Below are 27,565 nucleotides of genomic sequence, written 5' to 3' on the forward strand. Positions count from 1 at the left end.
GAAGAGTATTTACCATCTTTTTCCTCTCTGGATTAAACTGAATTCAGAATTTCTCCTTTCCATAAGTTTTACTGCTGTTGTTTGTTAGCCATCAGTGTCTTTTTTTTTTCCCCAAGGGCTCAGGACTAACCTAGTTTTGCAGCAAATTTAAGGTGCTCTGAGGGGTTTTGACTGAAATAAAGAAACCTACTTAAGATCTTTGAAAACCTTCTTACTGTTACCCTAGGCTACAGTGAAGAGACCATTTTCAGTGAAGCTTTAGTCCTTGTGGCCATTTCTTGACCTTTCTGCCTCCTGGGCTAGAGGCTGGGGTTGGGGAGCAGTCATGAACATGGCTCTGTAGGTTCTGTGTTTGCTGAATTTAAGTGCATTTTATATGTTTTCACAGACTGAGGATTAGTACTGCAAATCAGTGCTGCTCAGGGCAGTCAGCCTTGTCACTTGGCAGAGTAGGTGGCTTTAGGGTGCATTGGGGGAGGGGGGAGATGAAAAGAGTATGTGGCTTTGCTTTATTATTTACTGCAGCTTAAATGGTGGAGGGATCCAAGCAAATATGAATGCGTTCATCATCCTTTTACATGTTGGTGACTAGAATTGCAGGTTCTAAACAAGCATTCTCTCTTTCAAATGAGGGTTTTGGAAAACAGCATTAAGGAAGATTGATATGTAAAAGCTTATGGTCTTTGCTCTTTGTATCAGCCCCAGATATTTATTGAAGCTAGGAGAAGGAAAGGCAGACTTACTCTTTTCTCTCCCAAACGTGTGATTGTTTAGAACTCAAGTGCAACATCTGGATGTCAGATATACAGAGAGCAATTTATGGAGTGTGAAAGATTTGAAATATTCAGTGTCCTTTAGCGGGAACTCAACTTTCTGGGACTGCTTTTTTTCCCCCCCTCCTATCACAAAGCAGGCAATTCTGAGATCGCCTTTGCCTCTCTGAATTAAAGCCTTTGTGCCCCGGTCCCGTAAACAATGTGCTTTTTAAACGGGAGCCCTCCTCCCAGCCAGGGCCCTTTTCTCCAGCGTGGGTAGCCAATCGGGTGCACCCAGCCGCATTGCTGGAGCACTTTCTCTTCTGAGCAGCAACAACGTACTAATTTGATGCACACATGGATGCCTCGCGCGCTCTGCAAATTCATCACCAGCATCTTGCATTAGTCATCTGACGGACTGCCAAGTGTTTCATTTTCTTTTCATGTGACTTTATTATTACCACCTCTCTCCTGTCTTCCAAAAACCTTCCAAGAGGGGTGGAGGGCGGGGTGGTGGGAAAGGCAGCAGAAATCCAACCTTGCCTTTCTTTCCACATGAGAGCCAGTGTGAGACTGATAACGCTGCGGATGCGTTGATGGCAGCCTCGCGGAGCGAGACCTGCACTTAACTTGCAGCTGCCTCCCGAGCCGGGTTTCAAGATGTCCACGCCCCGGGTGACACCCGGTGGGGCGCTGCCCCGGGCTCGGGCGGCGGTGCCGAACAGCAGCCTGCAGTGAGAGCCCGCGCCGCGGCCGCCGAGGAGCAACCTAATGGTGCCTGTGCTTTGTTTTAGTTCATCACATTTCCACGACTCATTAGGCACTTTGCCCCGTGCTCCTCTTCCTCCTCCTTCCGCCTCCCCGCCCCCACCCCACCCCCGATTTTTTGTCTTCCTGTCCCTCGCCCTGCAGCCCTAACTCTGGCTCCCGCTTCCCTTTTTGACAGTAACGGCACAGCCAACAAGATGAACGGCGCTTTGGATCACTCAGACCAACCAGACCCAGATGCCATTAAGATGTTTGTCGGACAGATCCCCCGGTCCTGGTCAGAAAAGGAGCTGAAAGAACTTTTTGAGCCTTACGGAGCCGTCTACCAGATCAACGTCCTCCGGGACCGGAGTCAGAACCCTCCCCAGAGTAAAGGTACAGACAGCAGGGCGCTCGCGCGCGGGTCAGGGGCGTGCAGTCCAGGCCTGCGGGGGTTGGGGTGGGGGTCCTGGTTATTCACGGGAAGGGAGGAGGGTGAGAAAGACCCGCCCCGCTGCCCCTGTGCCCCGTGGCCAACGGGCTCCTCCCAGCGCCCCTGCCTGCCTCCCGGACAGGTGGACCAGCTGGCCTCAGATGCAGGGAGGGAGGAGCAGGGGGCGGCCGCGCCTCTCTCCAGGCTCGTGATTCCTCCCTGAGGTCACTTTCTAGGCAGCGCAGGCTCTTCTGGGCAGAGTGGCTGGCCTCCCAGAGGAATAGTGTTTCTTAGCCTTGCATTTCAGGATCTCTTTCTACCCGCCCCCCCCCCCCCCCGCCCCCTCCACTTTTCTGTTACTGCCCATGTAATTACAATTGCATTTCACTTTTCCGTAGCCTGTAGGGATCTTGAAGTACCCTATAAACAGCAATAAGCACTGGCGTAAGGAATAAAGGGTACACTTCTAGGAGGGACATTAATTCTTGGGGTCTAGATGGAGATCATTAAATGAAGTGTGCCTTTGGGGAGAGGAAGTAGCACCCTAGTGGCCTGAAATAGTTAGCGCACCTTCAGAAATGCTTGTGGTTTACGCCCTTAGCAGTGCTAAGATTCACGTGTGCAATCTGGAGGCTGTCATTGCCTCCATTTTAAGATGAGGGTGATGGGGAGGGAGGCACCATTCTTAAATAGAGGCTGGAAACGTCTGTCCAGGTTGAAGCTTCTGGATATTGGAGTCACCCATTGTGAGCTCTGTGTAGAAATGAATTTACAGTATCTCCTCTGCTGCTACCATCTGTTCTCTGTCCATGTTTTAACCTTACTTCGATAATTGTTTCTCTCTTTTGGATCTTCTGGTCTTCCTACCCAGGGCTCCTCCATCTCTTTGTGAGCGTCACAGTTGCTGTTTCCCTGCACCTCGGTACTTCTGTCTGGCTTGTTATCTTTTTTCTCTGCTTCCTCTTATAAGAGGTCCTGTAAGCTCAGTGTATGGCTTGTACACACACTTTAGTTGAACACAGGAACGTCAGCTCATTCTCGTCTCTGAGCCTCTTTCTTACTGTCAAGGCAAAGGGCTACTAAGTCATTGTTGGAACTCTGACGTTCTGAGTCCGAGAAATGTTGGGCCATCTCTGGTTCCCTGTAGATGCTGAGGTCTGATAGGACTTTTTGGAAATGTTTGAGAAATTTTGAAACCCCTTGTTGCTGTTCAGTCGTTCAGTCATGTCTGACTCTGTGACCCCATGGACTGCAGCATGCCAGGCTTCCCGTTCATCACCATCTCCCAGAGCTTGCTCAAACTCATGTCCATTGAGTGGGTGATGCCATCCAACCATCTTGTCTTCTTTTGTCCCCTTCACCTCCTGCCTTCAATCTTTCCCAGCATCAGGGTCTTTTCCAATGAGTCAGCTCTTTGCATCAGGTGGCCAAAGTAAAACCCCTAGATCATATCTATTTTATAAAGGTGAACAGGCATGCCTTCAGATTATGTTTATAGGACTCTCCTTTTCTATCTCAAAAACTGTCGTGTAACACCAAGAGTGTTTTCAAAAGAATGTATAGAAGAATTTTGTCACCACATACTTGATTGTCCCATAATTTGAAAAATATAAATTAGGTATCTCAAAGTCAAGAGGGTTAAAAATATCACAAATAGGGCATATCCCTAATATTGATCATATTTCTAAACTCTTTACTGACATATTTCCCAAATGGAAAAGACTAGAATGTGTTTTAATATTTTTACAGTGTCCAAAGACAGTATAATGAATGGGCTGAAGCTGAGGACTCAGCTAAGAAGGGCCCTCCCACCTTCTGGAATAGCCCCCACAGAAAACTAGGCTGTCGGCAGTAAACCGGTGCTTGGGAGTCAGTAACCACAGTTCATCCTTGACTAGGAAAACGTGCTTGAAAATTTCAGTTTATTCAGCATTTTTCGAAATGACTTCTGACACAATGATCAAAGCTTTATTGTTACAACACCTGGTTACGTGCATTTTAGCTTTTGATCACACGTTTCTACTTTAGCCAAGAAGACCTTTCTCTAAGTCAAGTAAGTGTCTGTGCCTGACCTAGTTCTTATACTATTTGCTCTCTTTTCCTCCATGTTCCTCTGAGCAGTATCTTTACCAGGCTATATTTGTGACTTTATATTTTAACTTCGTTCACTCAGTCTTATAACTGACTTCATTAAAATAGTTTGTATCAGCCCACAGTCTTGGAGAGAAAGGGAGACCTGGTAAGAGGACTTACTCTTTTTTCAACCCATGCTGTGTACCAGGCTCTATGTTAGGAGCTTTGTATGTGTGTGTGTTAGTTACTCAGTCCTGTCTGACTCTTTGTGACCCCATGGACTATAGCCCACCAGGTTTCTCTGTCCATGGAGTTCTCCAGGCAAGAATAATGGAGGGTGTTGCCATTTCATTCTCCAAGAGCTTTGTATAGTTATCTCATTTAATTCTTACTGGAATCCTGAAAGCAGTTGGTCCTAGTCACATTTTACAGATGAGAAAAATGAGCATCACAAAAACCTAAGAGATGTAGCCTAGTTTACCCAGCTAGTAAGCATCAGAGTAGAAATTTCAGCCCAGTTCATCTGTCTTCATGGGCCACTCCATCTTACTTCTCAATGAGATGAGGCTGCATCCAGCCTTGAAAGTGAAAGTGTGTTAGCCTGTCAGTCACATTCCTGACCCAGGGATCAAACCCACGTTTCCTGCTTTGCAGGCAGATTCTTTACTGCTTGAGCCACCAGGGAAGCCCTTGGTCTGCTTTATTTCAGGATTGGGTAAGAGGTCCTTTCTCTAAGGGTTCCCCAAGTGAAAGGTAGGAATTTTGCCCTTCAAGAACAGGGTTGATTTTGCTTCTGTCTTTGTCCTTAGTTTTTGTACTCCTGGGTTGAGATTATACATCACTACAACTCATGGCATCATGGGTTAGAAGTCACAGCTGAAATCATTCAGGTCTTACCTTTGCAAATATAGGTCAGTTCCCAGTACTGTGAACTTCAGGTCTCACATCAAATATTGCTTGAAGTACATGGGCTGTCAGCCAAAGCTTGGAAGAGTTTTTGTTATAGAGACATCTCTGTTGTAACAGTGTTTGTTGTGATGGGATTTGAGCTGTATAATGACATTCCTCTTGGAGGATTACAGCCCTTAGCCGCTTACACATGGAGATCAACCATCACCACTTTACATTATCTTTGTGTTCATAGGTAAAACAATGAGCCCACATTTACACTGGTTCTGACTCTATTAACATAGTAAAATTGTCCTGCTTTCCTGGGGCTGATGTCAGAGCCTCAGAAATTAGAAATTTGGAGGCTCTCTCTAAACATGGTTTAAATTATCGAAGGCTTTCAGGGTAGCCTTGATGAATTGCATTACTGACATCAGTGGTTCCAAGGAAGGAGACAGAATCAGGCATTTACCTAATACAGGTGAATTATGTTTTTCCTCTCATTTTCTATGTGATGTGCTATTTAATCTTGCAGAATAAAAACTTTTTTCTATCTTTGAAAATATCCTTTAAGGAAACCTAAACTGTTTCTTCTCTCACATAAGTGTATGTGTTCACTGAGCAGCCTCAGCAACTCTGGGGAACCTGGCTCAGTAAACCATCGCACCTCTGAGATCCTAGGAAGAGCATGTTTTATTGAGCAGTTATTGGTCGAGTAAAGATAGTGAGAAATACTCTATAGTAGTTAAGAGCATGGCTTTTGACCTCAGCAAACCTCGATTCAGTTTCTAGTTCCATCACTTACTACATGCTGGCCTTGTGCATGTTACTTAATCTCAGCTGGAAATGGAGACAGTCCCCCAGTGGGTTGCTGAGATGGAGAAATCACATGCTTTGCACAGAACTGGACTGTGGTAGGAGCTCACTGTGGTGCTGGTTGTTACGACAGTTATTAGTATCATCACTGTCCCTGAGATCTAATAGGGACAGTGAGGCAAAGAAATACACAGGTCTCTATGATGTAAGAGAATGTGAGATAAGAGTAAACAAGAAAGAGATGAGCATATTTGAATTGTAGGGGTTCAGAGGAGGGATAAATAGCTTGCAACTAAAGAAATAGGACAAAATGGCATCCTTACCAAGTCTTAAAAAAAATAATAAGATTTGAGTAAGTAAAGACATCACCAACTCAGTGGACATGAATTTGAGCAAACTCCAGGAGATAACAAAGGACAAGGAAGCCTGGTGTGCTGTAGTCCATGGGGTCACAAAGAGTAGTACACAACTTAGTGACTGAACAAGCAAATAAAGACAATATTGAATGCAAGTAGATGGACTGGCCTGATTCTGGTGTACAGAGAACATGCAGGTTGGGTTCTGGGAACTGTGCATTCTCCCAGAGTTCAGAAAAATGTGAAATATAGAAAATGAAGGAAGAGGGGATGAGGAGGAGGCTTAGAAATGAAGCCTAGGGTCAGTTCCTATAGAGCTTATATCTCAGGCTAAAATATTTGTGTTTTATTTCTTAGAGAGCCAAGGGACTGGGAAGGTATTTCAGCAGGGAGGGTGGCCAGGAAACTGGTGGCCTGTGTCAGGGAGTCCATGGAGCCTAGACAGGACACTGTCATGGTAACGGAGAGGGAGAAACCAAGTGACCAAGATGTGATCGTGTGGGAGGAAGTGGACTTGAGAACTCTTTTGGGGCGGTAACAGTTGGGAGGTTGTGGCCTAACTGGGGAAGGAGTCAGCAGGTGGGAGCTGACAGGGAGCCAGGTGGTCAGTTTAGTCTCGATCACATCGAGTCTGAGGTGGCTCAGAAGAGTCGAGCAGAATGTGGGCCAAGGAAAGTGATCGTATTTGGTGATTGGAGGACCTGGGAGCATTTCAGAAGGATGGGGGAGGTTGGGAGAGGGATCATGTAGGTTTCCACGTGCGGCTATGAGTGGAGACTACCTTTTCTGGGTGTCAGGGAATGAAAGGAAAGAAAGCTTACATGCAGCACTTTTTTTTTTTTTTGGAGCCAAAGGTAAGAAGATAGAGCGAAAAAAGTTAGTGCAAGGTAGATGGGGCTCAGGGTCCTGGAAAGGATGCAAGGAGTGGCTGAAGAGCACGTGTCAGGGGGTGGAGAGATGCTTTAGTCGAGACAGTGGGGCTGTTGGGACGAAGTAACACCAGAGTGAGTTTTGGTCTAGTGGAGGGAGGTGAGACTCGGTACACGTGCCCCTGGGCTTCTCTAGAGGGTCGTACATTGCTGAGAAGTCTGGGTGGAATCAAAGACTTCAGAAGAAAAGGTGTGAAATGACTGCCTTGGAAAATCCAGTAGGGAAGGAACAAGGGGATTATTGAGCTTGGAGGAGAGTGCAGTCACCCTCAGGTTGTGTCTGGTTACAGCGGGCCCTGGCAGCTGTGGTTCTCTGTCCACTGGCGAGTGAGCCCGAGAGATGCGGCTGGAGGTCAGGAAGGGTACTCGTTGCATCAGGATATTCACTGAGGTCTCAGGTGGGGAAGCTGGTGAAAACAAAGGGTAGGTCTGGTTTGGGAGAAGGAAGAGCTGGTGGGTAGAGGTGGTGAGTGACATACATTCTAAGAGGCGGGAGGTTGTGGGAATGGTGTCCATGGCACCCAACTCAGAACCTGTAAGTGGTACATAAATTTGTGTGTCTTGGACCATCACTCTTGCAGTTTCCATTTTAATCAGAATTATACCCCAGGATCCCAGCACCCTGGAAAAACCTACTCTCTAATGAATGCTAAATTATATTTCCCTAAGCTCCATCAGTTAGGTATTATTATTCTGATTTTACTGGAAGAAACTCTTCAGATTCTGTGCTGAGTGACCAGAATAGTCATTTGATGTTTGAGATGGGGAGGCAGAAGCAGACCCTTGGCCCTGACCAGTGCCTCGCCCATCACATTTTTACTGTCTCTCTTTGACTTCTCAGCTAAGAGAGAACTAGGAACGGGAAGTGGCCTGCATTGACTAGTGCTCCGTGCCAGAGGCCTGAAAAACAGAACTTCCTTTTTTCTTGAAATGTGCTCAGGGGCCATGGCGTAACCACCATGCAGCTGCAGCCCTTCCAGCACTGCGAGTCCAGGGTGGGTGGAATAAAAGCCACATTCACCGCTCCTCAGGGAAGGGGGATTACCTTTAAGCTTCAAAAGAGCAGCTTTTGCCCTTTCATCTCCTGGTTGGTCAGGCTGCAATTGGAAAGGTGCCAGGGCTCACTTTGGGTGATTTCATCCTTTTCTTTTCCCTCCACTGATCTTAGGTGATAGAATATGAGTCGCTTTTTTCCTTCTTAATGCCCTTATTTCAGTCTTCAGGAATTCGTTCATAAAAATCTACATTCATCCTCCTCTCTTCCCAGTTCAATACGATGGAAAAGTTGTCATGGAGAATGAGATGTCAAGGAATGAACAGGGGAGCTGAAGAGGAGGAAGAGAAGGGTGGAAAGCACCAAAGCTAATTGTCTTTATTTCAGAATCTGGCGAGACAGCCTGGAGGCTAGAACATTCCTCTGGGCTCAAATGAGAGCAGGCCCTGGAGCCATGGGACTTAAAACTGGTGTTTATTATCGTGGACTAGTGTAGAGAACCAGCCTCAATCTCTGTACCTTTGCAGGGAGTGATAATGCCTACCTCCAAATTGTTGTATATATTCAGTGGGAGGGCAAAGCAGTGGGCAGCTGCTGGTAGAGTCCAGAGGGAGTTGATCATCTTATAACCTTAAGTCTTCTTCAGAATGTGCAAGGCTTGTGAAGAGCACCTTCAACCTTGTTATTTGAGGAAGAATATTGAGGGGCTGGAGTGGGAGCAGAAAGGCTTATTTTCATGTTCCTTGCCTTTGCTTTCTCTCCCAAAGATTCTCAGAAACTTCCTTAGAGCAGTAAAAATGTCCTTGGAGCCAGTTTATTCCAATGCTTTCCTCTCAAAATCGATAATTGAGAAAGAATTCAGAACGCAGGAAGATGAACCAGTTTTACATTTTTAATGGACACGGGGATAGGATTTCTGCCCTGAATTTCTTTCCAACGAGGGTGGCAGGCTGCCCTAGATTGTCTGGGACAGTCCCAGTTGTGTTAGTGCTGCCTCCGTGGCCCGCAGGAAGGGTGCCTTCACTCTGAATTAACTTTATGTTAACAGAAATTGCTGGGTAACGTATCATGACATCCTTTCATTGTTGTCTGACCGAGGTCCTGCAGGATAAATATGAGATGCAGTCAGAGGCTTTATGGTCAAGCCTGCAGGAAGCTTTATCACGTCCTTGGGAGAGGTAGAGTCATCAGTCTTAGCATATGGTTATATTTTTTTTAAAAATTAACAATTCAGTCTTTTGAAATGGGGAGTCTTAAATTATTGTAGCTTATGTAGACCACACCCAAGGAACTGATTGAGATAAATGAGAGAGAAATGTTAAGTGAGCCTTGATGAAATCATAGTGAGAAGGAATCCTTTTAAATACCCCATACTCCATGCCCAGAGATTGGGCTATACTTGTCTACCTCAGCCTGAATTTCCATTATTTATATCAGAAGGGCGGAGTCTACCCCGGCAGATAATAATCTGTCCTGGGTACATTTTGATCCTTATATCTCTGGAGGGAAAAAAGAGGAAGAAGGGGCAGGAGAGAGATCCAGAGGACACACAGAGACTGGGCCAGGATCCAAGAAGAAATGAAATTAACCTAAGGTTGCTTCTCACCATTTTGTTTTCTTCTCCTCTGTCTGGTACATCAGCTGGTCCCCAGTCATTTTGTCATCTGTAGATTTGTATTTCTGGAATTAAAGTATCAAAAGAATAAAGAAAACAGGCTCTAAACAAAAGGAGAATGGGCCCTTGGGGTAGAAATTTGCCATAAACTGTAAACCTAGGGTTTCCTGGTTTCTGTTTGAATCCCTCCAACACATGTTAGAGGTTGACTGAAAAGGCCAAGTTTAGGAGGTCTCACAACTCACAATTCCCACGGATGCATTGATAGTTTTCCTGCCTGAAAGTCTGACTTGCCTTTTATGTGCACCCAAGGAGATTTCCCCACATCAGAGATTCTCCACCATCTGTTATGCAGTTGTACCACCCTGGGTCACCATGCTGTGGGTCATTATGAAACCAGTCTTTGGAAATGGGAAGTCCAGTGTCCTAGCCAGAAAGAGAAGTGCTCTCCCTGGGTAATGCTGCTGGTTACTCTGCACGACGCAGGCATTACCTGGGAATGGCCTTAGCATGACCTTGGCTCTTCTCTCTCTCACTCCAAGGACCCCAGATAGTCAGGTCATCAGGTTGAAAGGTTGACTTTCCTCCTGCTTCCATCTTGGCTTCTAATTAAAGTTTCCAGTCAGCCATGGTTATGTCCTATTTTAGAAGTGTTTAGAAATGCTAGCACTAAAAATATAAATAAAATCATTACATACTTTATAAAGCATTAGCTCCATAGATAATATATTATCTTTAATCATCCCAACCATGATAAAAATATACCATGCTGTTAGCAAAATTAGCTCCCCCCACCTTTTTTTAACCTTGTGTTTGTAGATTTTCTTAAAAGACTGAATTTTCACTCTTGGACCTGTGATCCCAAATGCTACCATAATTGAGACATGAGGTTTTTATACCTTGTCCAGTTTCACTGATGCTGAGACAGTCCATTCTCACGTTTTGTTATCTGATATTGGCTAGTCCAAACCTCTTGCTAGAACAATCCTCCTTCCCATTGGACATAAGTGATTATGTCCAGGATTACCCATCATGAATAAATGCAATCACTGGGACCTCCAAAACCAACGGAAACTAAACAAGGATGAAAATAGAGTTGGTCAAATAGGGAAAAGTAGAATGCTAAAATAATGAGTTACCAAATGATTGATACGGGTTTTTTATAGGCTCTGGTAGCAGAAATGATAGATGACAGTGTTGGTCAAGAGAATTGAGTGTGTTCTGACCCATCCTCTGAAATGCAGGGGAAAATCATTTAGAAATTAGGTATCTCACTAGAGAAATGTGCAATGAACTAGACCAGTTAAATATAGTAAAGAATCAGGGACTTCAAATGTCCAAAGATATTTTCAAATCTGCCTTGATGAGTACATGTGCTAGAGAAAGGAGCACAGAAAAAAAGCCACATGTGGAATGATGGATTATGATTTCACAAGCCCGTTCTTCACTGAGTCACATAGACAAACAGCAAGCAAAGAAGTAGGTTTGCTCTAAATGGAAAAGGGAGTTATTTGGCTGAAGAGGGATAGGTTATAATGGTAGGAAAAGAAAAAAAAATCTAGTGGTTCCAGGAGAATGGGGATGGCAATCTAAATGCCACAGGAATTGATATTAGGATCAATACTTTTTCACTCTCTATGTAAATGACTGAGAAAGATGTCTCCAATATAGTATCCATGTTCTTCCATTAATTCAAACTGGAGAAACCCAACTGGAGAAGTATACCTGGGGCAGTGATCAGATGGAAGAATAAAGGAATCTAATTTTCTCATTTCTATTAGAGAATCATGAATTGGAATTAGAGAAGTGAATCAAGAGATTGAAAGAGAATATCCACCCATCACACTCTTTAAGTGACCCAAAATCTGAGTCGTTGTAAAATGTTTTGGGGTGCATTAGATGTTTGTAGAACAAATTCAGAACCTACATGTGGGTGGAGACCTGTCTCTTCAAAATTGCCTTCAGGCTCCTCTGTGCTGTTTGTGGGGTCTTGCCAGCCAGTTCTTGTTGCCTTCTTTTCAGCTTTAGGTGAAAAAAGTGCCCCCCAAGCTCCCTGTGGTTTAATGGAGACCACATCATAGTTGTGTAGAGCAGTCAGATCAGGGGAGAGGGGAAGAGGCATAAGAAAGAAGGCTCCTGACGAGTGAATGGTCCAAAATGGTTCCCCAAAGGCTAAATGTTCCAAAGGAAGATGCCAGACGCCCAGTGTTAAGGAACAAGTAACTCACTGCTTTTCACAGAGCTTTTCACTCATATATAGGCCATGGTGCCTCATAGGAGGAAATGTTATTGAAGTTCCATCAAGGAGATGGACACGCTTCAGAGGCAAAGCAGCATGAATCACAGAGGTCCAGGAAGGTGCTCCCGTCTGGAGAGGTCCCGAAGGTGAACTTAAAAGGCCCGAGAGCATGGAGTCGTGAGGATGAAAAGAGAGAGAGGCTGCAGCCAAACGTAAAAAGATGGACTGTGCTCTCCAAAATAAAAAACAAGAAGAGAATGTGATTGAAGTTTGGGAGATGCTAAGGTACAGAGTGAGGCTGTGTAGAGATAAGCTCTTTCAATTAATGCTGAACCCCAGGAATCGGGCTTAGCCTTAAAATGTTGGTGTGGCAGGCCAGGTGTAGAGTTGGACCAAACTTTTACACAGAGGAGGTGGTGAACTTAGAGAAAAGGATGAAAGTTAGGGCGCGGGTGGGGCAGCTGCTTCCGGGAGTGGTCCCCTGGAGTGGTCCCAGCACCCCCAAGGAGTGGTCCTCAGATGGCACTGCCCCACTGGGACCTTGTGCCTCCCTCTTTTGTAAGAAGGATCTGGAGCTTAGGGTGACCTTGAAAGCCCCGGGTCCCATTTAGTGTGGAATTTTAATGTCCAATAGAAAAGACAAAAGATGTGGCCCAGGAAACTAGCCACGTGTTTCCCCACGAACCCGTCACACGGCAATAAATGTCCATCAGCACCTACTGTGTGTGGACTTCCCAGGTGGCTCAGTGACGAAGAAGCCACAGGAGGTGCGGGGTTGATCCCCGGGTCAGGAAGATCTGCTGGAGGAAGGCATAGCAACCCCTTCCACTATTCTTGCCTGGAAAATCCCATGGACAGAGGGGCCTGGCAGGCTGCAGTCCACGGGATTGCAGAGTCAGACATGCACCTACTGTGTGCCAGGCATTGTACTTAACTGCTGTAACGTGGAGGTGAACAGGCCGTGTTCTTGGCCCCACCAGGAGAGAAAGCATTGACTGGCAATAAAGGAAGGACTACATGAGTCCTTTAGAAACATGCAGGCAGCTTGGGGTCATCACTGACCACTTGGCGTGTGTGTGTGTTGACTCTTTCAGAGCAGACACTCAGGAGGCCTCGTGAGCCGAGCACCCTGTGCCGTGTGTACAGCAGTGGTGGGGCAGGGGTTGGGGGACCCCAAGGTTGTACGATGGTGGGAGTCTGAGGTTTTTCTCTTCAGCAGCGCACCCCCTCAGTACTTTCCCCTTTTTCCTCAGCCTTATTTTTCCTTCTTCTTTCTCCTCCCCGTAGGGGGTTGAAGACGAGATCAGCCTAAGTTTTACTCCATCAGCTTGACTGAGAGTTCTCCGTTAAATCCAAGGGCACGCAGTGTGCAGCCCCCTGTTGGCATGACTGAGTCTCTGGTCGTCTGTCAGCTGGTCCTTACTGTCCCCCTCAACGTCACCCTGATTGGTGCCAGGTCCTGAAGACGGGGCTGGCCCCTACCTGGTGGAGCTGCGTCCAGTTGACAGGGGAAGTATATGTGTCCCGTGTACAACACACAGATACTCACCCCTACGTTTTGAACTTTCTGGTAACTCGAAATTTACCTCTTTGAACACTGTTTCTTCCACTGTATGCATTATTGCACGCATGGTAGACTTCTGAGAAGCAAGTTTTTCATAAAATACTGGCTGTAAGTTGCCTGGTGTAGGGTGAGGGCTGAGGGAAGGATGTGGGCTCTGCACAGTAGGTGTGGGAACAGAAGACAGATGAGAAAAGCAACAGTAGTGGGTTCTTACCCTTGTGGAAGATCTTAGACAATCCACGTGTATGGGAAGGGCTTTTATAAACCTAATGATTCTTTCTCAACGAGTGTGCTAGAAAATATTACACGCAATTTAAATCTGCATTGTGTAGGAAAAGAGAAGGATGTGGTAGCATGAGACAGGGAAGGGGTAGTCAGTCAGAACCAGTGAACTCTGGGGAAACGGGTAAAATTCATTAAAACAAGTATTTGCAACTCAAGAGATTTTTAGAGGATCTCCTATAGATTCCAAACCTAAGTAGTTGTTCAGAATTCTGGATCCTAATGTGCCCAGTCTGAAGGGCAACAGACTGTTTCAGAATAGTTCTTCAGAATAATTCTATGTCTGATTATTCTTGATCCAGCCCTGATTCCTGTGGACATTCTATAATGACGCAGGCCTCACGTCATAACTGCTCATTGGACCGTGTTTAATATTGTACCAGGCTTTCCATTTGGGGCCTTTCAGGTTTGGTTTTTGTCTCTGGCACTCAGACGTTTCTGTACAATCAGTTTAGAGCTGACATTGCAGCTCAACTCCCATCCCATACGATGTTAGTCTTGAGTTATTTTCAAACGTTTGTCCCAGGGCCTTCATGCTGTTGTATGCAGACTGTCTGGTTACCAGCTGCACTCAGTTTTGAAGATGGTTGATTGGCATTAGAGGCGTGTTTTGTGACCACGAGTGGAGTGGAGTTTCCCGGTTTTCATGGCAGGAATCCCTAGGCTTACTAGACTAACCATCGTCCAGAAGATATTTCACACAGAAGCCAGTTCTTAACCCACTGCTACACCCTACCCAGCATCACTGCTGCTTTCAGAAGCCCATGCAGGGTAGCTCATTTTGGATGTGACCCTTAATTAACATTAATGTAATGATTGGAGGAGTCACCACTATGAGAAGGAGATAAGCATGTTGGCTAACACGCGCTTTATGTACACAAACATTTCTCCCTACAAAACTTCTATTCCTGAGGCATCCCTTATGTGGGACCTACATTCTGTTGAGTTGAGTAGTGTAGTCGTGGATACCAATTCTGAATAGGTTTTCCTAGCACATTACAGAGTTCCTGCAACCTAATCCAAGATGTCAAGATAAGACTCAAGATTCTTATTTGTCACGTTCTGTGTTGCTGCTTAAAGATTCTCCATGGTCAGGGTGGTTGGTGTTTGTGGAGTTGGGTGTTTGGTTTTTGTCTGTTTTTGCGCATGAATTTTAGATTTTAAAAGGAATTTCAGGTTGTTAAAAGGAGGATGTAAGCAAAACTGTTTGCATGAGTTATGACAAAACATTGCTTAATTTATTCACTGCTGCTGTGCGGAGTGGAGGGCCCTTCCCCTGTGCTGGGGGGAGGGGCACTTCCGTTAGGCTGGGAGGATGTAGGCTGACTTTTTCACTCTCTAGATGGAATCAGGTTGCTCACTGGCAGAGCAGCAAGCTGGGCTTTCATCGCTTTAACGCTCCAAGATCCCCATGAGTTGTCCAGTAGACAGCACTCCCTCTCTCTTTAGCATCAGCCATAACTCGTTCCTTTGGGGTGAGAATGCTAGTCAACCCCGGAAAGGTTGAGAGAGGACCTTTCTCAGCAGCCTCTGCCTCACACGTGGTGCCTGATTCATAGCATAAGGGAGGCTGATGAGAGAGTGTGGCGGGCGTTGCATCTCCACCAACATCCCCGCCCCCCACGGCCCCGACCGAAGTCAGCATGTCTGGGGCTGATCTCAGAAAATAGCTGCTGGGTGGTTGCCTCAGGCAAAACCCAGTGGGGTAAATGAGACACCCCTGAGGAGCGGTCGAGGTGTTCTGTAAAGAAGCACAAACTTGCCTCTAGCACCACTGCCTTCCTCCCCCTCCCCTCCCTCCAGGCTCCCTTCCACCTCACCCAGGAAGCAGCCTGGTTCAGCAGAACAAGTGGGTACAATTCCCATGCCCTGTCCACTCTCCTCTTGGCCGAGCAGGCTGCTGAGCGTGATGCTCTCTTTGTGGAGGGGCCACCTGCCTAATGGGAGCTGGATTGTGACCACCCATTCGTTGGCCGGAGGCCACCACACAGCTGCCAGATGGTGACAGTCCTTAGCTGTTGTGCAAGTGCAGAGCGGGTCGTGTTCCCCTCTGGAGGTAGACAACGGGTGGGTCCTTCCCCCCAGCCCACGCGCTTGCAAAAGGCCAGGCTTCCAAGAGCCAAGGCTCCGCTCTGATCTCCTTGAAGGTGGAAAAAGACTTAAAAGGTTTGTTGTTCAGTCACCAAGTCGTGTCTGACTCTTTGTGACCCCGCGGACTGCAGCACGCCCGGCTTCCCTGTCCTTCACTATCTCCCAGACTTTGCTCAAACTCATGTCCGTTGAGTCAGTGATGCCATCCAACCATCTCATCCTCTGTCGCCCCCTTCTCCTCTTGCCTTCAGTCTTTCCCAGCATCAGGGTCTTTTCCAGTGAGTACGAAAAGGTAATGAATAAATTAAAGACACATTTTTTTTTAATCGGGTCTCTGGGTTTTCCTCTCTTCCTAGTTGTTCTCTAATCTGTACTTCGGAGCACAGTGTTGAAGTGGGATGTGTCAGGCTTTTATATCACAGATAAAACCCCCAGGCAAATAAAACTTGCAGTTTAAGAGGCAGGAGAGAGTCTCTGGCCACTGGCAGAGACTGACTATGGAGCCTGAGCTCATCAGTAGTCAGAAGGCCTGCCCATGGCTTCAGGATGCCCCACCGGGACTGCTCCACGGATCAGAGGGGGGCCTGTCTCTCCACGGCTTGCTCTCCCCCTGCATTAGCTGAATAGCCGCACGAGCATTCGCACAACTATTGGCCAGACGGCCCTAGCAACATAAAATGCTGTGTTGACACATAGCCCATCACATGTTAGCGATGAAAACGCTGTATTTTTAGAACACTTCAAAGTGAGGAAACCGTTAAAGCCCTATCACATCCTCCCTTGCCCTCCGGCCGCTTCCTCCGTGCCCCCCAGGAACATCGCCCCCATCTTCTGGAAGAGGAGCCGGAGACAAAGATTAAGTGATATTTTGAGCAAAGCTGATAATGCCAGGGGGAAATTGCTGATCTCGTCTTAAAAATCCAACACACGCTTCGAGGTGGTTTTTCTAAGGCTCCCACTCCTTTTTACCTACGCCATGTGGGTTCCATATGACCTTGAATCTAAGCCTGAATATTGCATGTGGAGTTCAAAAGACAACTCAGTCTCCCATTTTCTTTCGTGGCATTCATTCAAATAATAACAGGCACATAATACTGTCTTGTAAAAATCAAAGCTCCAGGCACACTTTGAAAATCTTTTAGAATTTCTAACACTTATTTTCATAAGTGTCTTTCATGCAACTTGCTGAAGACGGCTTGTTAGCCAACTGTATCTTTTATGTCTCTGGAATTCCTGTGCCTAGCCCAGGGCCTGGCACGGACCAGGCGATCAGAATTAGTGACTGAAGTGACTACTACCTCTCTTGGGCTCAACATTGACATACCCATTTTTTTTTTTTTTTTTAACAGAATTTCTGCTGGTAAGCAGGGAGGTTTTCATCCATTCTTGGAACACTGTTTGAGAGCCTTATGTGTTAGGCAGTGTGCAGTGTGTAGTGAATCCCCTACATACCAACCTTCTGGTTGAAAACTTTCAAAGATGTGAACATGTGTTCCATCAACGTCCGTTGATGCATGAGTGAAATTTCAGCTTGCCCTCCGTCTCCTGATGCTGACGATCCTTCAGCTCCACCATCTCCCACTCCTCTCCCTCCTCACGTCAGTAACTCTTCTTGCCTGTTCACTCGATGTCAGCCCCTGTATGCCAGCTGTTGTACTGGACTACTACTTTTCAAGGTTCTGTACTGTTAAGATTGAAAATGTTTTCTCTATTTTTTGTTTTTTATGTGTTATTTATGTGAAAAGTATAAACTTACTATTATACAGTCAGTTGTGTTAGTTGGGTTAATATAATACTGTATACAGTATTATACAGTCAGTTGTGTTAGTTGGGTCCCTAGGCTAACTTTGTTGGACTTGCGAACGTGCTCTCAGAATGGAGCTTTTCCATGTATAGGGGGCTTACTTTGTACTAGAGTTACTAAGGTGAAAGACGTGGCCTGTGTCTACAGGACAGTGGGGTGGGAGCACAAAGGACGTGTGTGTGTGTGTGTGTGTGTGTGTGTGTGTGTGTGGTGAAAAAACAATCTATGAAATGTTCCCTTAGAAGCTCCCTGACGCAATAAAATTTCCGAAAACCAGCAATGTGCAGATAGGGGAAGGGACTTCATAGTTGTCCAACTTGTATCCATCTTGTAGGTGCTCAGAACCAAGCCTTCAGCTGGGAAAGCTTATCACGTATTGGGAAGAGCTGAGCCCACCATCAGCCCTCAGCACTGCTCCAAAAAAATTTCCACTCTGTCTCTGTTAAATGTTCATCACTCAGTCACATCCAAGTCTTTGCGACCCCATGGACTGTAGCCCACCAGGTTCCTCTGACAATGGGATTCTCCAGGCAAGAATACTGGAGTAGGTTGCCATTCCCTTCTCCAGGGGATCTTCCTGACCCAGGGATCAAATCCGGGTTTCCTGCATTGCAGGCAGATTCTTTATCATCTTAGCCACCAGGAAAGTCCCCCACTCTGTCCTTACTCATCCCCAAGTTAGTATCTATGCACACCCACAAATCCACAGGACTCAAGTGTCTCTTACATGAGACCATGTTTATTAGTCCATTTTTGGTGCTCAGTTATTTGGAGCCAGAAGGAAAGAAAAGTAGATCAAGTAAGTGAAAGTATTTTATAAATTGTCAAACTCCACACAAATGGGAGGTGTGATGCGTAGGTATGTGTATTAGGTGTCCTTTTCCTGGTTTAGGCTGATCACCATGGCATGTTTAGCTCTTGTGTGCTCTTTACCTGCAAAATAAAATGCCAGCTTGCAGTCAAACGCTCTGGGATTGGATGGCGATAAAACGGAAAGACAGTGAGGTGCAGGGGTGAAAAACAGGCCTTGACCATTAAGTGCCTTCGTTGTGACCACCCCCCCACCTTTTCTGTGTGTGTTGCCTGATGGCTCCCTGCCTCAGTTTCCTCATCTGCAAGATGCATAGGGCTGTTACACAGATGCAATGAGATCATACACATAAAGCACTCAGAACAACACCTGGCAAGTAGTAAGCTCTTGTTGTTCTGAGTCTACTCTAGGTGAGGAAACTGAAGTGCACAGAGGTTAGGTGAGCATCCCAATTCAGCATAGCCTCCTAGCAGCACCTCTGCGCACAGCCTGCATTCAGAATAAACTGACCTTTCAGTAAGAGCAGGATCACTTCTCAGTAGTATTGCCAATAATAGTAACAACAGCTAATATCTATGCAGAGTACTTGATACGTGCCAGCTCCTACACCAGGGGCTTATACTGACACCATACAATATCTTATTTTAACTTAACACCCTTCCAACAGTCTTTTGATGCAAGTACCACTTATTGAGCCCATTTTATACCAAAGAAAACTGAAATTTGAAAAACAAACACATAAATAAGTGGCAGACAGGGGATTCACACCTAAATAGTTTGTGTTGAGTCCGTGCTCCTAACCATCACTGCCCTGCCTCCTGAGTTCCTCCAGCACTCTGGGTGTGCCTGTATTCTTTGTACTTACAATTACTAATTATAAATTATAATTGAAATTACTAATTAACTAAGTCTGGGTTTTTTTCCTCAGACTGCATGCTCCTCTGGAGTGTGAGTTGTGTTTGACAGTTCTGTATGCCTACCACTTGGCGAAGTATGTTGTATCCAGTAGATGCTTAATAATGTTAAGTGATATACAAGTTATTCCCCGAACACTCCTTGGATTTCATGCCTGTGTCTTTTCCATTTCCTCTGTTGTTGTTGTTCATCTCACTAAGTCACATCCTACTCTTTGCAGCCCATGGACTGCAGCACACCAGGCTTCCCTGTCCTTCACCATCTCCCAGAGGTTGCTCGAACTCATGTCCATTGAGTCAGTGATGCCATCCAGCCATCTCAGTCTCTGCCATCCCCTTCTCCTGCCCTCAATCTTTCCCAGCATCAGGGTCTTTTCCAGTGAGTCAGCTCTTCACATCAAGTGACCAAAGGATTGGAGCTTCAGCTTCAGCATCAGTCCTTCCAGTGAATATTCAGGGTTGATTTCCTTTAGGATTGACTGCTTTGATCACCTTGCTGTCCACCAGATTCTCAAGAGTCTTCTCCAATACCACAGTTCAAAAGCATCAATTCTTCAATGCTCAGCCTTCTTTATGGTGCAACTCTCACATCCATATGTGACCACTGGAAAAACCATTGCTTGACTATATGGACCTTTGTCTGCAAAGTGATATCTCTGCTTTTTAATACACTGTCTAGGTTTGTCATAGCTTTCCTTCTAAGGAGCAGGCATCTTTTAATTTCACACCTTTTAATTTCATGGCTGCAGTCACTGTCCACAGTAATTTTGGAGCACACACAAAAAAAGTCTCTCACTGTTTCCACTGTTTCCCCACCTATTTGCCATGAAGTGATGGGACCTGATGCCATGATCTTGGTTTTCTGAATGTTGAGTTTTAAGCCAACTTGTTCACTCTCCTCTTTCACTTCATCAAGAGGCTCTTTAGTTCTTTGCTTTCTGCCATATGGGTGGTGTCATCTGCATATCTGAGGTTATTGATATTTTTCCCTGCAATCTTGATTCCAGCTTGGCTTCATCCAGCCCGGCATTTTACATAATGTACTCTGCATATAAGTTAAATAAGCAGGGTGACAATATACAGCCTTGACGTATTCCTTTCCCAATTTGAAACCAGTCCATTGTTCCATGTCCGGTTCTAACTGTTGTTTCTTGACCTGCATACAGATTTCTCAGGAGGCAGGTCAGGTGGTCTGGTATTCCCATCTCTTGAAGAATTTTCCAGTATGTTGTGATTGACACAGTCAAAGGCTTTAGCTTAGTCAATGAAGCAGAAGTAGGTGTTTTTCTGGAACTCCCTTGCTTTTTCTGCTGTCTGACTGTATGTTGGCAATTCAGTTTCTGGTTCCTCTGTCTTTTCTAAATCCAGCTTGTACATCTGGAAGTTCTCGATTCAACGTACTGTTGAAGCCTAGCTTGAAGGATTTTGAGCATTAGCTTGCTAGCATGTGAAATGAGTGCAGTTGTACAGTAGTTGGAACATTCTTTGGCATTGCCCTTCTTTGGGATTCAGATGAAAACTGACCTTTTCCAGTCCTGTGGCCATTGCTGAGTTTTCCAAATTTGTTGGCATATTGAGTGCAGCACTTTAACAGCACCATCTTTTAGGATTTTAAGTAGTTCAGCTGGAATTCCGTCACCTCCACTAGCTTTGTTCGTAGTGATGCGTCCTAGGGCCCATTTGACTTCGCACCCCAGGATGTCTGGCTCTAGGTGAGTGATCATACCATTGTGGTTATCTGAGTCATTAAGACCTTTTTTGTGTAGTTCTTCTGTGTATTCTTGTATCCGTTTTCTCTACCTGGACATACTATTTCTTCTTTTTGCCAGTTCCAATGCTTATATCCTGGTCTTTCAAAGTAGACATTCATGACTGCTCCTTCTGGACACCCCTTCAAAGAGTAATGTCCACTCCATTGAAAGTTGTATGGCATTGCTTTCTGTGTCTTGCTGCAGTTGGGTTTGCAGTGGTCTTAAGTGAACTTGGAGCTTCTGAAAGTGAGGGGTTATTCTAGTCAACTGGTATACCTCATAGAACCTCACAGAACTTAATTGTTGTTGTTCAGTTACTAAGTCATGTCCAACTCTTCAAGACCCCATGGACTGCAGTGTGCTAGGTTCCTCTGTCCTCCACTGTCTCCCAGAGTTTGCTCAAATTCATGTCCATATAGTATAGCACTTAATAGAGTGCGTAAAACTATAATGAACACCGGTTGAGTGAGTGAGTGCCAGAGGCTCAAGAGAAAGGAATATTTTCCCCGCCAGCTGATTCTGCCTTTTTCCCTTGTTTTTCTTTTCATGGCACGTTGAGATAGAGTGCCCCGTCACATTCCTAGTTTTGAGTCAGCTGGTGGGCAGTCTATGGAGCATGAAAAAATACTGTTTCAACTGGAGCCACGGAAGTAAGAGAATCATTTTAGGGTGTCAGTGTAGTGTGAAGAGCTTTGACATTTGAAGTAAAATAGGGAAGGAGAAAAACAGTTCACTGTGCGGTTGGAATCTATTGCCAGCAAAGGCTCGGCGCCCTCACAGCCGCATGCTCACCTGAAACCCCGCCAGACTTACAGATGTTTCCTTTGGCTCCGGTCGACAAGCCACAGCGCGGTTCTCAGGCTCAGCTCCATTCTGGCAGGGAGCGGCGTAACAGGGAGTGGGGCAGCGAGGAGAGGAATGACCTCATAGGTCTCCTCCGTTCCGAGTTTCTCAGATCCTGTGGTGTGCACTGCCTTTCCCCGTCGAGTGTTCATACATCACTCTGTTCACTTGGTGCCAGCACATGCACAACCTTTTTATGAGGCTGTGAAAGCTCCACTTAGCTGAGCGCATTTTGGAACTCTGTGAGATGAGGACCTGTGATTGTGATCCTAGAAATTCCCCAGAGGTCATGCGTAGGTGAATGGAAATCTTCCAGACTTGGGTTTTCTTCCTTCAAGATTATGACATAAAAGAAATTGTATCCTACCCAAGGGGGATGAGGGGGCAGTACAAAACTGAAGAAAGGGTGGAGAGTCCCCAGGCTGGGTTTCTCGCCTCGTTTCTACTCCCAGGTTTTTAAACTGTCCCCTGGGAATGAGATGATCTGGCTGCACACAGCATCTCCACAAGTGGATTCGCCTGCTCTTCTTTGGCCATCTGTATTCCGTTCATGGTGCCATCTTCCTTCCTTTCAACTAGTTTCCAAATCTTCACCTTCATATCCACATTAAATGAATTTGAGTCATTTGTGTTCTGACAGCTATTCTCTCCTTCCTACAACCACTACTGTTTCTCCTGCTTCCTTGGGACGTTGCAAGTAACCTTTCAAATGTCTCCTTCGCAGCTTTGTTGAGCCACAATTAGTATACAATAAATTTCACATACTGAATGTATAAAATCTGATCATTTTTAACATAGGTGTACACTTCTGAAACCACCACCACAATCAAAATAGCAAACATATCCATCACCCCAAAAAACTCGCTCATCTTCCACAGAAATCCTTTCTCCCCTGCCCTGCCCACCATCACCGATCTGCCTTCAGTCACCGTACATTTCCATTTCCCAGAATTTTTTGGAACTGCAGTCATACAGTGTGTGATTTTTAAAAATTTTTTGGTGTGGCTTCATTCACGCCATATAATTATTTCAAGGTTTAATATTAGTGGTTCGCTTATATCAGTAATGCACTCCTATTAATTGCTAAGTAGCGTTCTACTGAATGAATATACTGCAGTTTTTCAGTTCTCCCATTAATAGGCATTTGGTGGTTTCCAGTTTTTGATGATTAAGAAATGAAGTTGGTATGAACATTCATACACAAGTGGTGTTTGCTCTTGTTTCTCTTGATCATCTAGGAGTGGAATGGCTGAATCAGATGGTGGGGGTATATTTAACTTTTTAAGAAACTGTTTTCTACCGTAATTGTACCATTTTACAGTCCCACCAGCAGTTTAGGAGTTTCAGTTCCTACACAGCCTCACCAGCACTGGGTATAATCACTGTTTCTAGTTTTAACCTTCTAAAAGGTGTAATGGTGTATGTCATTGTGGTTTTAATTTTCATATAGCTAAAGATGCTAAGCATATTTTTATGAGCTTACTTGACATCTGCGTATCTTCTTTCAACTATCTGTGTAAGTCTTATGCCTGTCTTTAATTGGGTTGTCTCCTCATTGTTGAACTTTGACGATACAAGTCCTTTTATCAGATCAATGTTTTGTATATATTTGCTGTCAGTCTGTGCCATGTCTTTTCATTCTCTTAATCATGTCTTTTTAAAAGCCAAAGTTTTCCATTTTGATGAAGTGTTATTAATTTGTTCCTTTACTGATTGCGCTTTTCGTTTTGTATCAAGGAAAACCTAACCCACAGTCACAAAAAGAGTTTTACTTCCTTTCCGCCTCCTTCTGGCTAAAATCTCCAGGTCAGAATTGAGTAGAAGAAGTGAGAATGGACATCACTATCATGTTCTTGATCTTAGATGAAAATCTGTCTTTTACCATTAAGTATGATATAAGCTGTAGGTTTTTCACAGATGCCCTTTATCAAGTTGAGAACATTCCTTACTCATGTTGCTGGAAAGTATTATCAAGTATGGATGTTGGGCATTGTCATTTGCTTTTTCCACATCTATTGAGATGATTGCATGGTTTTATTTTTTAGATTGTAAGTGAATTGCATTGGTTTGTTAGGTAGTTAGAACAGGAAAAAGGAGTCCAGAATGGCGATGGCTAAAAGGCAAGAAAGGGAAAAGCCCGCGAAAATAGAACAAAGGAAGGTCTGAGGACCTGAGTGAGGACCTCAGGTAGAACAAACAGCACTCCTGGCTAGCCAATTTACAGCACGTTGATTTTCAACATTAAATCAGCCTTGCACTGCTGGGAGATAAACTCGACTTTATTGTAAGATACAGGCCTTGTGTTATTGGATTCTGTTTGCTCAAATTTTATTCAGAACATGTGCTACTCTACTCAGGAGAAATATTGTTTTGTAGTTTTCTTCTAATTTCTTTAGCTGATTTTGGTGTAATGTAATCTGGACTCATGAGTGAGTTAGAAGATACTCCCTCTTCAATTTCCTAGGAAAGTTTATTAACTTGTATTATTATTTTCTTAAGTGTTTGGTAGAATTCATCACCTCAATCATCTGGAACTCAAGTTTTCATTGTGAGAAAGAGAAAGTTTTTAAGCACCAATTCATTAGTATTTATAAACCTATATGTACTAAATATATATATATATATGTACTTATAGGTCTATTTAGTTTATATATTCTTGAGTTTCTCTCCTTTAGAGAGTATCTGTTTCATCTAAATTGTCAAGCTGTATTTGTGCAAAGCTGTATATAGTATTTTTTATTTTATCTATAGATTGTGTAGTGATATCATCTCTCTCATTCTTGATATTGATACTTGGTGCTTTATCTCTCCTTTTTCTTCATATGCCTGAAAGTGTCTCAATTTTATTTGTCTGCTCCAATAACTAGCCTTTGGTTTTATTGAGTTTCTCCGTTGCTATTGTTTTCTCTATTTTATTGATTTTCACTTTGATTTTTATTACTTTCCTTCTTTTACCTACATTGGGTTTAATTCAGTCTCATTTTTCTAGATTTAAAGGTAGAAGTGGAGGTCATTGATTTGAAATCTCTCTTCTTTTCTAATGATCACATCTGCTGGTAAACACTTGACCTACGTTCTGCCTTAGCTACCTCCCACAAGTTTTGATATGTTGTGGTTTCACTTTCATTCCGTTCAAAATACTTTCGAATTTCTTTTGATTTCTTCGTTGACCTGTGGTTATTCAAAGCGTGTTATATGGTTTCTAAGTATTCAAAGATTTTACAGATATTCTATTATTGATTTCTAATTTAATTGTATTGTGGTTAGGGAAAACAACATACCTTGAATGACTTGCAGACTTTCAGATTTATTGAAACTTGTTTGATGCTCTGTAACATGGCCTATCTTGGTGAGTATTCAATTTGTGTTTGAAAATAATACGTATCCTGTTGTTTTGGGGCCGAGTGCTCCATAAATGTCAGTTTGGTTGATGATGATATGCACATCTTCTGTGCCCTTACTGCTTTTCTGTATATTCTATCAGGCAGGCTGTTGAACTCTCAAAATATTATGGTGAAGTTTTCTGTTTATTACTGCACTTCTATCAGCTTTTACTTTATTTATTTTGAAGTTCTGTAATTTGGTGCATAAATGTTTAGCATTTTTTTGTCCTCTTGATGAATTTCTCCTTTATCATTTTGAAATGCTATTCTTTATTTTTTATATTATCCTTTGCTTTGTGTCTACTCTGACTGATGTTAATGAAGCTGATCATGTTTTCTTTTAATTCATGTTATGATGTTATATTTTTTTCCATTCTTTCACTTTTAACTCATGGTGTTAGTATAATTTAAAGTGCATTTTTACAGATAGCAGACTTCTTTTTAAGTCACTGTGGCAAGTTCTGTCTTTCAGTGGAAGCACTTACATAGTTAACGTTTAATGTGGTTGCTGATAAAGTTGAGTGTAGATCGTCTTTTCAATGTTTACTTTTTATTTCTCTCATCTGTTCTTCTCTGTTTCCTCTTTTTCTGCCTCCTAGGATTATTTTTATTCCATTTTATCTCTTTTATTGACTTATGAACTATCAAATTATTTTGTTATTTCAAGGGTTGTCTTAGGTTTATAGTATTCTTACTTTGTTAGAATTTGCCTTCAAATAATAGTGTACAACTTCCATATGGTTTGAGAATTTTGCTATAGTTCAATTATACAACAGTATGCTTCCATTTTTCCCCCTCCCACAATTTATGCTATTATTGCCATAATTTTGTTTTTACATATGTGGCAAAGCCCACAATACATAATTTTTTGCTTAGGTGGTGAGATTTCTTTAAAAGAGATGTAAATTAAAAAAAAAAAGACTACTTGTTTACCCATGTAGTTACTGTTTCTGGTGTTCTCCATTCATCTATGTAGACCCCTATTTCCCTCTGGTAGCGCTTTCTTTCTACTGAAGGACTTCATTAGCATTTCTTACAGCATAGGTTGTCTGTTGCATGTCTAAAACATTTATTGCGCCTTTGTTCTTGAAATGTATTCCCACTGGATATAGATTTCCATGTATTTTTTTTCCTTGGAGTATTTTAAAATTATGTTTTTAGTTCTATTGAGATTTAATTGACATAAAACATTGTATTAGTTTTAGTGTACTGCATGGCATTTTGACATATGTACACGTCACGAAATGCTTACCACAATAAGTTTACTTAACACCCGTCTCTTCATATAGTTAGCTTTCTGTCTTATAATGAGAACTTTTAAGATTTACTGTTAGCAACTTTCAAGAATACAATACAGTATTACTAACCATGGCCACCAGGCTGTGTGTTTCATCCCCAGGACTTACTTATAAGTGGAGGTTTACTTTTGATCAACACTTCACCCATTCCACCTACCCTCCAGCTCCTGTCTCTTGTCAACCACCAATCTGTTCTCTGTAGCTAGAGTTCATTTCTTTCATTATTTTAGAGATCCACTATCTTCTCAACGTGTGTTTTTCCTGATAAGGAAATCCTTCCCTTTGTTTCTCCATGTATATGTGAGGCTTTCTGGTGTGCTTTTAAGCATGTCTCTTTATTACTGGTTTTAAGCAGCTTGATTATAAAGTGCGTCTTGATTTCATTTTCTTCTGTTTCTTTACTTGAGCTTCATTGAACTTGGATCTATGAACTATATAGTTTTCAAGAAATTGCAGTTTTTCCAGCCCTCCTTTTGTTCAGATATTATTTCTGTCCCCCTTTTCTCTCTCCTTTGGAGGCTCCAGTTAGTCACATACTTGGCCATGTGAAATCATTCGATGGCTCACTAATGTGCTTTCCCACTTCTTTTAAAATTCTCGCTTCTTGCTGTGTTTCACTTTGAACACAGTTCGCTCACTAATCTTTTCTTCTAAAATGTTTAATCAGCCATTAATCCCATCCAGCCTCTCTCATCTCAGATATTATAATTTTAAATCTCTGTAAGTCCATTTGGACCTTTTTTATATCTTTCAAATCTCTGCCTATGTTTTGAAACATACCAAATACAGGGATAATAACTATTTTAATGTCCTTGTCTGCTAATCCTAACATCTGTATTATCTCTAGGTTGCTTTAAATTAGTTGATTTTTCTGTCTACAGACTGTGGTTACCTTATTCTTTGCATGGCTAGAAATCTCTAATTACCAAGATACCCATACCTTCTGAAATCCATCTTGTTCAGTACTACAGACTTTTGC

General features: G+C 43.7%; 1 protein-coding gene across 19 annotated transcripts in view; it reads left to right on the forward strand.

The window, feature by feature from the left end:
- Nucleotides 1–27,565, forward strand: part of CELF2 (CUGBP Elav-like family member 2) — an 884,302-nt gene that overhangs the window by 715,188 nt on the left and 141,549 nt on the right. For 17 of the 19 annotated variants that reach the window (XM_027560192.1, XM_027560188.1, XM_027560184.1 and 14 more), the window contains one exon: nt 1,702–1,898. In XM_027560192.1, the coding sequence (XP_027415993.1) occupies nt 1,721–1,898 (178 nt within the window). In that variant the 5' untranslated portion in view covers nt 1,702–1,720. Of the gene's footprint in view, nt 1–1,338; nt 1,530–1,701; nt 1,899–27,565 lie in introns of those variants that run through there. The other 2 variants (XM_027560193.1, XM_027560196.1) reach the window with 2 other exon arrangements.

Source organism: Bos indicus x Bos taurus, chromosome 13 (assembly GCF_003369695.1).
Source record: "Bos indicus x Bos taurus breed Angus x Brahman F1 hybrid chromosome 13, Bos_hybrid_MaternalHap_v2.0, whole genome shotgun sequence".
Lineage (NCBI taxonomy): Eukaryota > Metazoa > Chordata > Mammalia > Artiodactyla > Bovidae > Bos > Bos indicus x Bos taurus.